At 39.4% G+C, this 14,747-nt stretch overlaps 1 protein-coding gene across 1 annotated transcript; it reads left to right on the top strand.

Moving 5' to 3' along the window:
• The first annotated feature begins 10,542 nt into the window (after positions 1–10,542).
• On the top strand, positions 10,543–11,733 carry LOC117305583 (gastrin/cholecystokinin type B receptor-like). The gene has a single exon (XM_033790465.1). The coding sequence runs from the start codon at positions 10,543–10,545 to the stop codon at positions 11,731–11,733; it is 1,191 nt and encodes a 396-aa protein (XP_033646356.1).
• Positions 11,734–14,747: the final 3,014 nt, after the last annotated feature.

The following is a 14,747-nucleotide window of genomic DNA, read 5'->3' as shown; positions in this document are numbered from 1 at the left end:
TAATAATGTACAGAGTGGACGATATAATATAACGATTTAGGTGCACATTTATTTGTACAAAACCTCAAAAATGGAGACGGTAGAATAAAAGGTACAATTATCCTGACACTCATAGAAGACCCCAGACGATATTGACAACGTAGTGGCGTGGTGTGCCCAGCCTAATTGTGTTTTCAGTGTGTGCTTGGAACCTCAGCAATCTGAAGAGGATTTTCTAAAAGTTAGTTTAAAATGAAATTGTGTACTGAGTGGATGACTGATCACCTTTTGGTGATTGATGTGTGGCACGCTGTGTCCAGTCTAATAATTGTGTCTTCAGTTTGTCCGTGGTGGAGTCTCAGCAATTTGTTCGAGTTTTTTTTTAATAGTTTGGCATGAAATTAAGTAATAATACAAGGTATTTATAAAGCGCTCTAACTTACAGGGGAAAGTACCACAGCGCTGAACACATAATAATGACAACAAAAAAGCAAAGAATAAACAAATAAGCAAACAAATCAGTGATGACAAATTGGTTCTCAATCTGTTGCATGGTGTGTCCAGCCTAATAATTGTGTCCTTTGCTTGGACTCTCAACAATCTTAAGAGGTTTTTGCATACAATTTTTTTTCGAGTTTGGTATGAAATGATGTACAGAGTGGATGAATGATGACCATTTGGTTCTCAAACGGCGACGTGGTGTGTCCAGCCTAATTGTGTGTCCTTTGCTTGGAATCCCAACAATCTTTAGAGGATTCTTTTAAAATATATTTTCTTATCAAGTTTGGTATGATGAAACTATGTACAGAGGGAATGAATGATGACCAGTTGGTTGTCAATATGTGGCATGGGCATGGTTTGTCCAGCCAAATTGTGTGTCCTTTGCTTGGAATCTCAACAATTTTAAGAGGGTCTTGTTTGCTGAGGGAGATCTTGTGAGACGAAAAAAAAGTTTGAAACGGCATTGGACACCTTTGCTTATAATTGTCAAACACTAGCTGTTTTCACTTGGTGTATCTCCAACAATACCATAACAAATCTGTGAACATTTGGACTCAATTGGTCACCGAAGTTGCAATAGGATTATGAAAGAAAAAACACCCTTGTTGTGCATTGTCTGCTTTGAGATGCAATTAAAGGCTTCAAGCTTGAAGTTATTTTAATATTAAGAAATTATACATATTTCTTAAAAGCTACATTACTTCAGAGGGAGCCAGTTGAGAATTCTGATATCCGAGGACCAAATCCAACAGCCGAGTACCAGGTACTTGGTTATCCAGCCGTCGATTTCACAAAGCTAAGTTAGGACTCGTCTTATCTCGAGTTGGGACGAGTAACTCGTCCTAACTTAGGATTAATCTTTAGGTCTGCATGCTACAGTGCAGGGTTGGGACTCGTCCTATGTCATAAGATTAATCCTATAAGTTAGGAAGAGTTTTGTGAAATCGACGACAGGACAAGGTAGAATTACAGCAAAACGAGGGGAGAAAACATTCTCCTGAAGACGAGCATAGTATACTGTTCGAGGAAAACTCTTCTCAGAGCCAACATAGATTTACACTTGTTTGGGCGCAAGTTTACCATTTATATTATAGTTTCTTCCTAAGTCATTGTTTAACAGACTGATTTCGAAGTGTCAATGTGTGCTTGCTATGAAAACTGTTTTACCATACACGAAAACATTTTATTTTGTAGACAGCTTCATCTATATCATCTAGAGCTTTAATCCTATTTTCCTTACATAAAACATGAACAGGAAAGCGGAAAGTGTTTGACCAAAAGTATTTTGAACAATTCGGAGCTTAAGTCTATTACAGTCTAGTTATCGATTGTACACGTTACATGTTTGAGTACATGACACAACAGAGAGACAGTTTGTCTGGGGAGGGAGAAACTATGGACAAGGCGCCTTCAGACCATTCAATCCACTTGTCAGAATATGTTAGATGGAAATGTTTGTTCTCGTCTTCTACTTTCCCTAAATATATCTATTTTTTTAGTCTGCCTCAATCAAAAATGAACCCTTTTCTCCCTCTTCTAAGTTTTGATTTTTTTTCTTGTGTGCTACCATGCCTCTTGTGGTCAGATTTACTGCCTTCATACTAATCATTTTGATTGATTTCTACAGTAAGCCTACAGTTAAGTCCGCGAGAATATGGCATCTCTTATTATTTCAGTAGTAATTGATTTGTTGTAAGCTTCACGTCTGACATACCTATATCTCACTCACGGCCTTGCCAATACGAGCACGTTATCGAAGCCACAAACCAAGAAAGATAAAATGTTTTTCTTTTCAACAACCTCTCTCTGAAATCTCTACTATCTACACATATTGAATCAATTTATAATTTGACCATTACTCAGCCGCGGTTGTCACTGCCACACTATATACAATTTAAAGTAGAGCGCGTACTCGAAATTTACTTTTCAATCAAGTTAAAGGCAGTGGACACTATTGGTAATTACTCAAAATAATTATTAGTGTGACAAGTAGAATAATTCACATCCGGGAACTTTTCATTTATTCATACTCACCTTTTTAAATACACCGGTTAGCGCGCCCTCATCGGCCGCAAGACGTCAGAGGGCCACTCTTTCCTTTGACGTCGGAGACTTAACATCACATTATTTTCTCCGTCTTCAATTCAGGTAATTAGCATTCTATTTTCCATCCATTCTCCCCTAGATTTCATATAAATTCCTCTTGTATAAATTATTTGTAGAGTTTAGCCTATTTTATGACATGTTTCTTTTTGACAAGAGAACGGTTTTCTAGAGTTAATTTACTTAGTGTTTAGTCGGGAAAGGAAACTCCCGTTATAGATATATTTCTTTTTGATTTGAATTTCCTCAAGTCTCCTCTCTTAGATTTTGTTTCTAGTTCTGCATTACTAGAGATCTAAAGTAATGCCGTACTTGTTTTCCGATTTAATGATGTAAATATTGCTGATTTTGCGGAGTTATCCTCTAATTTTGGTACAATTCCAAGATGGCGGACGCCATTAAACTTTTGGCGGGAACTTTAATTATATTATTTAGTTTGCCGTTATTTATGCTTTTCTGTTTGCCATCCATTTCCAATCTTTGGCAAATCGTTTATTATAGATAGTCTTTACCCAAGTTCACGGATTATTTCATTGATTTGTTTATTCTAAAATACATAATTTCTAGGCTGGAAAACAGCAACACTCTCGCGTCTTTTAAGGATTTCCTAATTAATTGTAAATAGTATTTGTGACTGTAAGTTTTATTCTAAATGTTCTATTTAAAGTATGTTTATTTAATTAGACTCTTTCCTTTGACGTCGGAGACTTAACATCACATTATTTTCTCCGTCTTCAATTCAGATATAAATAAAAGTCTGGAACAGCGAAGATTGTGTCCCGCAGGATCATTTATTTAAGCCGGTCACATTAGTATAAAACCTTACTTGGTGACGAGTAATGGGGAGAGGTTGATAGTGTAAAACATACTAAAGAAGTAATTTTCCACGAATTTGATTTCGAGACCTCAAAAATTAATTTAGAATTTGAGGTCTCGAAATCAACCATCTAATTAGATGGTTGATGGTTGATGAGCTAAAAGCACACAACTTCGAGTGACAAGGGTGTTTTTTCTATCATTATTATCTCGCAACTTCGACGACCAATTGAGCTCAAATTTTCACAGTTTTATTATTTTATGCATATGTTGAGATACACCAAGTGAGAAGACTGGTCTTTGACAAAATTACTTAACAATCATGTACGAGTCAATGTTTGTTGTGTACCTTTACATACGTTTGAGTGTATCATCAATTCACTTGCTATCAGGCCTTGCGCATTGAATCAACCCCAAAGCAACTACGTTATCAACTTTTATAGAGAGTGACTATTTCATCAATTATTAAAATTAGTCGTACGAGGCACACATACTTGTGTTGAACAGACGTGGACGATACAGAAATATGCAATAATTTGTTAATTACATTAACATCACCTTTTAAATAGGGAAGGGGAAAGTTGTTTGGGGGTACAAGTTAGTCTTAGCAAGCAAACGCTGCGAGCTGAGCCCAACTGCATAACAATAAAGTAGAAAATGCTGCCATACTTACAAATACAAATAAGAGAGAAATGCTAAGAAAATAAGACGGTGTTCTTTCCCTGCTGAAAAGCTTAACGAAATCGAGATCAGCCCAAAGGTTGCGTTTACACACACTTTAATTTTATTCAGTGATATGGAAATTAAAGGCGTACAGCGACACTGAGGGCGCACTATTGGTATCCCAACGTTATTCACTAACAACATTAATTACGAGAAGAGCAACCATTGTACGATAATTGTTTAGCCTTACGTTGTTTTTGACGCAGGATTCCTCGAATTAACTGCAAAAGTATTGAAACCTATAATCTCACAGCCTGTTGCTCAGGGACTAGACTTCCCCTCTTATAAAATGAATCGGTTACACTCCTTTGTTTACCGACAACCCCGTGTTCCGACGCCCCTGGTATTTTCCCAATCCACAACCTATTCGTGACGTCCTCTTTTTACCGACAACCCCGTGTTCCGACGCCTGTGCGGCACCTAAATGTAGCCCGAACCCTAAATGTATACTGACCTTAATGTAGCCCCAAACATAGGTCAGGCTACATTTAGGTCAGGCTACATTTAGGGCTCGGGCTACATTTAGGTGCCGCACAGACGCCCCTGGTATTTTCCTCATCCACAACCTATTCGTGACGTCCTCTGTTTGTCCGTTTATCTTGTTTCTGTCTGTCCACAGGCTGATTACAGCAAGCCTCGGCTTTTCAAATTGGCCTCCATAAATGTGTTTGATTGCAAAAACCTTAGACTACCCTGTCCGCTATAACATTGTATATTATATGCATTCTGTAATGCTGTGTTAAGTTTTGATAGTATGGACATTAAAGGAACACGTTGCCTTGGATCGGTCGAGTTGGTCTTTGAAAAGCTTCGTGTAACCGTTTGTTATAAAATCGATATGGTTAGAAAGATGTTGTAAAAGTTGAATACAATGATCTACACAAATATGCCTTGAAATTGCGTGGTTTTTGTTTTACCTCGTCGACAAACACGGTCGGCCATTTATGGGAGTCAAAACTTTGACTCCCATAAATGGCCGACCGTGTTAGTTCGCGACGTAAAATGAAAACCGTGCAATTTTGAGTGATATGTGTGTGGATCATTATATTCTACTTTTAAAACATCTTTCTAACCATATGCATATCGTAGCAAACGGTTTCAAACGCTTTTCATAGACCAACTCGTCCGATCCAAGGCAACGTGTTCCTTTAATGTGAATTGAATTAAACCCTACCCCTAACCCTAACCCTGGCCCTATGTTGTTAGAAGTGTCTGAATGCAAAGCAGCCAGCAATGAACCCTTTTAGCGACACTTCATCAAGCCATTGTTCACATTGATTCGAAGGAGACCTAATTTGATTAAGGAAACGACCGATGGCAGTTAATAGTTGCTCTCCAAATTATCCGGCAGGATGCAGTTAAGCCTACATCAATTTTCCTTGAAAGGAATTAAAGACTTGTACTATACATTAGAGTAACCATGTAATTTTGATGTAGGGACTTTTACGGCTTTGCATATATATACTTTCAATTCAAAGGGATTTTTTTTTTAATATTTAAAATACAATGCCGACAAAATCAGTGGATATTTTGGAGCCGATTATACCAGGGCCAAATTTTCATAGAGCTGCTAAGCACACAAAATTTGCTTAGCATGAAATTTCTTCCTTGATAAAAACAGGATTACCAACCAAATTTCCATTTGTTGCATATTGTTTGTTACTTGTATTCAGCTGTTGTTTGTTTATCATGGAAATCACGTGGAAATTTGGTTGGTAATCCTGTTTTTATCAAGGAAGAAATTTCATTCTTAGCAAATTTGATCAAGAATACATTCAAGAAAATAAGTTTTTGTTTTTGGCTTTTGGTTTGAGTACGTGTCGTTGACGTCTATGGTATATAGAGATGTTTAATTTGCATCGGGGATAAAGAATATTAATTTTTTGTTTTTTACCCATACACCGATGTGTGTTAGCACTGTATACTCAGTACTTTCCCGAGTCATGTGAAAAAATATCACAGGCATGTTACTCGGGTGGGATTCGAACCCACGACCCTTGCAATTCTAGAGCAGTGTCTTACCAACTAGACCACCGAAGTTGCCCGGTAGCTAGAGGCAGTTCGAATCCTATGTTTTTGCAGCGGGTACCGCAACGCTATAATAGTACGTTGTATTTGCATACAACAAACAATGAAATGCTAACACCCATAGTTCAGACAAGCAGTCAAGAGTCGTACCGAACTATATTCTGAATTAAAGATACTGAACACCTTTAGTAATTTTGTGTCAACGACCAGTATTCTCACTTGGTGTATCCCAACATCTATGCATAAAATAACAAGCGTTTGAAAATGTTGACTCAATTGGTCTGTGAAGTTGCAAGATGAAGGAAAGAACAACCTTGTTGTACAAAATAGTGTTTTTTCAGATAAGAATAAAAGGCTTCTGGCCAAAAGTATTTTCATTTTAGTGAGAAATTACCTCTTTCTCAAAAACTACGTTGCTTCAAGGGAGTCGTTTCTCACAAAGCTTTATACACTCAACAGCTCTCTGTTGCTCGTTAAGTAAGGCTGATGCTAATCTATAATTTGAGTAATTACCAAACGTGTACATGAACAGTTAATTTGACGTTTGAAACAGTAAGGAGCGGCTGGCCGCGCTAAGTCGAAAGACTCTGAAGCGCCTTGGTTTCAGACGTCGATCTTGGCCCAATTTCATGGCTCTGCTTACCGTCGAATACTGCGCTTACGATCACGATTCCCCGCTACGTTCAAGCGCCGAATTTCTGCGCTAGCCTTGTAAGCGTAGAATGCCTAGTAATACGGAGTACGCACGCGCAAAAGTCAAGAAAATTCGCCGCTAACCCGTGAAACACGCTTGCCGTAAGCACAACATTCCCTGCTTCCGTAAGCGCCGATTCTGTGCTTACATACGATAATCAGAGCCATGTAATTTTGGCCCTTGTCATGAGCCGAGCTGAGCCAATGTAAATGTTATGTTAGTTAGGAGCGACTGGACGCGCTAGAAGTCGAAAGACTGTTTCAATCGTTTCAGACGTCGATCTTTTCATGAGCCGAAACAATGAAAATGTTACTTTAAGTTCGCCTGTCTAAAACAAAATTTTATTTGAGTCGACCGAGAGTCGCTCCTGATCGATTTGGTTCGGCGCGACTCCGAAGCACCTGTCTGAACCGGGTGTAACGCAAACTTGAGTAATGGTGTCTACTGACCAATAACTGTGGTTTCCATGAGTCGGAAGATGTCATTGCAATGGTCTGAATGGCAAAAACCGTATTCCCCCAAATGAGGCTGAAACTCTCCATTTCGACAGACACACTAATTGATCCCGCGGTTTTAAAAAGGTATTAACGTTTGGTAATCGTTAATGACAACAAAAACATGTGAAAACAGCCTACAGCAGCTTTCCATAGTATAAGGCATCCTAGGAATAATTTTACTTCTAAGTATTATGTGGTAATGGAATCATAATGATATCAGATATATCCCCCAAATTGCAATCTGAAAAACGCTACTGTCAGATACGTTTTTCAGATTGTGTATTCCAATTACGGGTTATTCTTGCTGGACACGATAACCGCTCCTGAACTTCAGTGATATCTCAAAAAACCCTAACAGCTTTTGAAGCTAAATTTTCACAGGTTAGTTTTAATAGGCCTACACATTGTTTTTTTCACCTAAAGACGTGACAACCTTCACTGGTTTAATGGAGGTGCCAGAAGGTTCATTTGAGGAGTCTTTTGAAAAAATAGTTAATGGATTTGTAAATTACTACAGTAAAACAAGACCGTATTTCACCGAAGGTTTTATTCCTACGAACTGTTGTGACAAAAAAGTTATGACTTATCTGTTTTCACCTCCCCTGTGCTTTCGTTATATATTAATTTCTCTCGCTGCGTCCACCCAGGGTCATTCTCTGCCGTTCTCGATGGGACGCACTCGGCAAAACATTGTTTATGTGATTGGTTTTTAGTCAATCACGTAAACACATTATGATGAACAGTCGGTGCCCTTCTGCAATAAGCAGACATGGTGGACACAATCCTATAACACTGTAGGGTTTGGGTAAATCTGTCTGTATACACCCAAACCACACACTGAACTCCTACAAGGGCCACCATATCTCAAAAAGGCTAATGGGGTTGACTAAAAAGGACGATGGACACTGAAGGAAGTCGGTTAACTGAATCATATTGCTGCCACTAAAGAGGTTTCTCAAGCATACGGATATAAACTGCACCAATAAAGTATCTAAACACTTGCAAATTGTCAGTTTTATCGGAACCTCAAATAGTAAGCACAAAATTAATTAATTAATCCGATGCACAGTTATCTTCTGTGCATTTTGATACCTGTTGGGTTGCGCTTACGATGTTGTTTGGCGGATTTATGGGTACTTGAGTGGCCTAGGGCGAATTTTAAAAGTTGCAAGGGCTCCAATTCAAGCAAAAGCGTTGTACTGTGACGAATAAGATCAGCATTTTATTTGCCTCCCTTTTATATATTATGATTTGTTTATCGCGTCTTGGTTAAATCATATGCGATGAACATCAGCATTAATTATCTAAAAAAGCAAAGGGGTCAGAGAAGGGAGGCATAAATCAATATGGGTTTAAAGCCAAATTCCCTGATATGTTAAGGTGTCTCGAGATGACGTAATGAGAAGACGTGTCCTTGCCGTTCAGAGTGATGGAGGACACACCCATTATTAAGGACTATCTTCAGGATATAAGCAGTTAGAGTTTATAAGATAAAAGCAGAGAGTACCTTTCAGCAGTTAAGTTAGAAGACTCAGGAGGTACTGCAGTAAAAACATAACTAATTGGTGTATTTTGTCTTGGTTTGTATGTGTGTGATGCTTCTGCGAGCTCCCTTCGGGAATAGACCGATTGCGCTCCGTGCGTCACGTGACCTATAGTGGGTACAGGATGTAAACAAACACGGCGTACTGCATATAAACATGCGTTAAAAAGACATAATTACTGTTGCAATTTATGGCTCAAAAAAGGACTATATTCTCGAAATCACTGTAGAATATTCCGGAGTTTGTAACATGAGACCTTACCGGTGGCTGAACAATGCCAGTATAGGTAAACACAGTTCCACCAAATAGGAAATTCCAAGAGATTTTTCACACGATGTCATGTGTTTGTGCACGTAAAGTGTGGTTTTACAGTTCCCTCGTTGTAATAATTTTGCTGCCAATATTTTCAATAAAAATCTCATTAAGAAGCTGCATATCCATTTTTTTATCCTCAAAATGTTTGATTAGAAGGGGGAGCTGTCAGCTATGAGTAGGACAACTTCGCGATCTCCCTTGTCACAGCCCAACTTCACGCCGTGCACAACGCAAAATCCACGGCGCGTGACTCGCTCTAACCTCAGTAATTTACGTAGTCTATAAACCATACTCTCAAAAGAAACCTCTTTTGTAGTAGAATACTGGGAACATCAAACAGCAAATGTGATTTAAATCATTGTCACAATACTCAACTTTATGAAAAGGGCTCCGTTTTTAGTTGCAAGAGTTATTTATTGAAAATACAGCCAATATGGTCCATCGGTAGTCCATAGTCTTCCCATGTCTTTACTGTGTAGCTGTGTTTCTAATTCTCTATACCCACTATAGGTCACGTGACCACATGTAAACATTGGTAGCGCCATCGGTCTATTGTGGTGAACATGGGCTTTTGCAACTTTTGAAATTTGACCTTAAGCCACGCCCACAAATCCGCCAAAACAATATCGCAGCGCAACAAAGAGGTGTCAAAATGCGCAGAAGATAACTGTGAATCGAATTATTTAGTTAAATTTGTTCATACTAGTTCAGGTTCCGATAAACCTGACCATTTGTAAGTGTTTAGATACTTTATTGCGCAGTTTAGATATAGATGCAGACAACCGTATTCGTTCTTATTAGATGCGCGTTGTTTCGCAATTTCAGAGTTATGACGTGTCAGTCCTATAGGCCAAAGTACACACAAGTTGCGTGTGTGAGGGCTCCTCAACGCACGCACACTATACCCCATGGAATTAGTTTGTGGGGTCCTGCTTAGTGTTGTTTTTTTTATTACATTTTCTAACTAATTCCCGTGTGGGGTCCAAGTTGAACTAAGAAAATCCCCTATAAGGGGTCCATTGTTTCATTGTGTGAAAGACCCCATAGAGGCACGTATTTTGTAAAGCATCCCTGATATACTTATCCTGCCTTTTCATTGGTCGGTATGGTCGAGTTCCAAAAACAATAACTGACATATGTAAATGAGACAGGATGTCACGCAACTGGATCTGTTATTTTATGTCCATAAAAGCAAAATGTTTTTCACAAATGCCACAATTATTCCAAGGAAATTTGTTCCTCTGTGTCAGGAACTAAAGAAGCATCACAAAAATAAAGCAACGAAAATAAACGATTCGTTATTAACAGCAAACTGAATTTCTGGACCTGTCTTTCTGTAGCAATGGATATGTTTCCCACAGCAAATACATCTGAACTATCCGCAGACAATGCTTTCCCAAAGGCCGGTCAGCCACAGAATTCAAATGTGCGCGTTTTCCGCGTGGTTGTTGAGATACTGGTGGTGCTACTGGGCGTTCCTGGTAACCTCCTCATCATACGCGTTTACTGGAGGAAGACTGTAAAAACCAGCACCATCGTTTTAATTCAGGGCCTGGCTTTGGCCGACTGTATCGTTTGCTCGGTAAAGATCATCGACGTTGTAGAACAGATAGTAGGGATGCAGCAAGCCATTACGATCACCCAGAAAATAGCGAGCGGGTCGGCCATGGCCTCCGTTGCGATCACTTCAGTGATTGCATTGGATCGCTACGACTGCATATGCCGTCCGCATCGACGGTTCTTTACCCTCAGACGGGTACAAATAGCGGTCGTGATTTCATTTATCTCCGGGGCCTTGATGTCCGTTCCTGAATTCGCCCAGCAGCTTGGCAGAACGCCTACTCCGTCTGTGAACTTGGCATCATTGGCTCGCATGAGCTCCTTTTTTTTCCCTCCATCGATTATTGGAGTATGTTACACCAAAGTGTTCATGACCATCCGTAGACATGTCCGAGTCGGCATTATGTCTTCTGCAAATGCAGCGAATCTTTCCAGCTTGCAAGTTGCTTCTTCGTCCAAAGAGCCTACTCGTGGACAACCAGGTAAAGACACAGTCAAGACTGAATCTAAATGTCTCAATTCCGTACCCCACCATGATACATCTCAACCATCCACTGGACATAGTCCTGCCAGAGAGGATACCGCCCCACAAGGACCACCGAAGAAGCCTGAAGCGTTTCGTCACCCGGCGGCGAGTGACGGGAACAAACCTCGTCTGAATCCCGTCAAACAGCGCCAAGCTAAAAAGGTGGATACCAACGCAGCCCTTCAGCGTAAGACGACCGTGATGTTGTTCGTGGCCAGCGTTGTGTTCCTTCTACTGTGGCTGCCGCACTGGATCATGATAGCAGTTGTGAACGCCGATGCGGGTGAAGACCAGGGTATTTATGTCGACCCTCTCTTCTACATAGTCATGAATGAGATACGAGTGCTTTTCTTCTTGAATAACGCTGTCAATCCGTTTATTTACGGACTTGCAAATAGACGGTTTAGAAAAGAGTGTAAAGAGGTGCTAAGTAAGCTATGTAAGTAACACAATTATCAAGCTGAGCGTTGCTCGTCACATACTAAGTTCCTATGCTAACGAAGACTATAGGTATGCACATTCTACGCTATCCAGAAAAAAAGGATCCAGGAAAATGTCTTTTCCTATATTATAAGACTACAAAACCCGGATCCCTTCCGTATTGTTATACTACGGTAACCGAAGGGGCAACCTCGGCTTGCCATTTGCCCCCGAGAGTGTTCAGAACACCGTGGATCCCTTCACAGCGTGCAACAAAATGACGTTCTCTGTTTCAACGGGTAGACACGCTCACACACATCGATATACTGCAGTCACTAAATGTTGACTTTACTAATGTGTTAATTAAAGCTCTTGGTTGGTTAGTTGTTGTTCACTGTTAAACCCGCACTGCGTTAAACTTATTTTGGCAAACATTTAAAATGTGCCGTTAAAATCGTATATAATTATAAGAGACGACGATAAAATTGTGACTTTTGTGCAAGGTACCGCAAACATTAGCTGTATGTGTAACAGTGTATAATTTATAAACAAAAGCTGTAACAAATATATCCTCCTCTTACCAGTTTTCACGGTATTAGGCCCTTTTCTTTGAATTGGGAAAAAATAATGATACGATATATCAACCGATGCCCTAATTATCTTCATTTGTTTATATTAAGTATGCAAACATACATTAAAACTTGATGGACATTGAAATTTTCACACCACACACCGATCTTCAATGACTTCATCATGGTCCCATTGGTTTTGAGTTTTTCCTGTTTTCAAGGCAAACGAGAACGAATGGTTTCCCGGTGAAGCCATACGTGGAAGATATATCTGCAGTGACTTCAAGTCTTCATTTTATTCACGATATTTTTAATGACATTTTAAAACTTACCATGGTAATTTGCAAAAAATAATTAAAATTCAAAATTAAATAATTTTCCCCCTAAATATTATAATAAAGCGTAGAATACAAAGTGATAATTGAATCACCAAGCTGATTATTAAATTTTAATATTTATAATAATATTGATACGAGGGTTAAAACAAAAATAATATAAGGCACGTGGCTTCTTTAAGCCTCTGTATTTTTTTGTGGGAAACGGCACCCTCTGAAGTGCCATAGTTTTCGAGAAAGAAGTAATTTGCCACGATTTTGATTTCGAGACCTCAGATTTAGAACTTGGGGTCTCGAAATCAACCATCTAAACGCACACAACTCCGTGTGACAAGGGAGTTTGTTCTTTCATTATTATATCGCAAGTTCGATGACCGATTGAGCTCAAATTTTCACAGGTTTGTTATTTTATGCATATTGTTGAGATAGGACAACTAAAACCACTACAGCTGTTCGGAACCTCGGCATTGTCTTTGACAATCTTATGTCTATGTCTCCACAAATAACGATCATTGTCAAGGTCTGTGTCATACCATCTGCGTAACATTACACGTATAAGAAGGTTTCTAGATGTTGACACAGTAGCAGTGTTACAAGGTCTCTTGTTCTTTCACATTGGACTATGGCAACGCACTTTTACTTCGAGCAAACACAACTCAAATTAATATACTTCAACATCTTCAGAATTGGGCTGCCAAACTAATATGTTGTGCATCTAAGCATGATCATGCAACTCCTTTTCTCAAAAAGCTACATTGGCTCCCGGTGAAAGAGCGCATTCAATTCAAAATATTGGTGCGTGTGTACAAATGCTTAAAGACACTGGACACTATTGGTAATTGTCAAAGACCAGTCTTCTCACTTGGTGTATCTCAACATATGCATAAAATAACAAACCTGTGAAAATGTGAGGTCGATCGGTCGTCGGAGTTGCGAGATAACTATGAAAGAAAAACACACCCTTGTCACACGAAGTTGTGTGCTTTCAGATGCTTGATTTCGAGACCTCAAGTTCTAAACTTGAGGTCTCGAAATCAAATTCGTGGAAAATTACTTCTTCTCCTAAACTAGGTCACTCACTTCAGAGGGGTCTGTTTCTCACAATGTTTTATACCATCAACCTCTCCCCATTACTCGTTACCAAGTAAGGTTTATGCTAATAATTATTTTGAGTAAATACCAATAGTGTCCACTGCCTTTAAATGGACTTGCACCAGCATATCTTGCATCTTGTATTTCTTTTCACATTCAAACCAGGGCTGGGCTTCGCTCAGCATCAGACAAAACCTGTCTTACTGAAAATAAACTAAGCAGCAAATCTCTTCAATCCGCTGCATATAAAGCATTTTCCTTAGCCGCCCCAGGACTGTGGAACCATCTTCCCATCACAATTCGCACATCAAATTCACTGTCTATTCTCAAGAAAGCACTTAAAACATCTTTTTTATTGTTCATTTGTTGTATTATCTGCATTGCTATTGTTTGTCTATGCTGTGGTCTAAATGAAATGGCGCTATATAAAAACCCATATTGTATGTATTGTATTGTACTGCTCTTATTTCGTGAAATCGCTGCTCAAATTTCGTGAAATCTAAAATCAGTGTGACAGCCGGTTGGTTTGATTGAACTGTACATTGGTTCAAAACAAAATGGAGTGTCTTCAAAAAATGATAGCGTTCTGATGTCGCCGAAAATCCGGAGCGGTTATATAACGTCTACACAGGAAGAAGAAATAAATCTAAATTTGGAATACACAATTTGTGACCCGCTCTGTGAAAATGAGTCAGATGTAGGCAATTTCAGGAATTGAGTTATATGCATGGCTGGAAAGAACACATCAGCAGCAATACTTTTGGTATGTGTCTAAGCTTTGGGGTGTATCGCGTTGCTGAGTTACTCCCGTTTGAAATACGCCACTACACCATTTTCTGTGAAAAACGAATTACAAGTAAAATGATACTTTAATGACGCCGTAAGAGAAGGACGCTCTCTCTCTCTGTGCTCCGGGCTTTTTAAAACCACCCAAGCAAGACGTGTACACCCACAAATACAAGGAAGCGATCATGCCACCCAAACAGCAGCCCAAACCGCGGGGGAGGAAAAGAACGGGACCCACGGCAGCCCATGTGAGCGTGAA

The sequence above is a fragment of the Asterias rubens genome, chromosome 2, assembly GCF_902459465.1.
Source record: "Asterias rubens chromosome 2, eAstRub1.3, whole genome shotgun sequence".
NCBI classification, from domain to species: Eukaryota; Metazoa; Echinodermata; class Asteroidea; order Forcipulatida; family Asteriidae; genus Asterias; species Asterias rubens.
The sequence above is the reverse complement of the archived record's forward strand: the minus strand, read 5'-3'. Positions and strand labels throughout refer to the sequence as shown.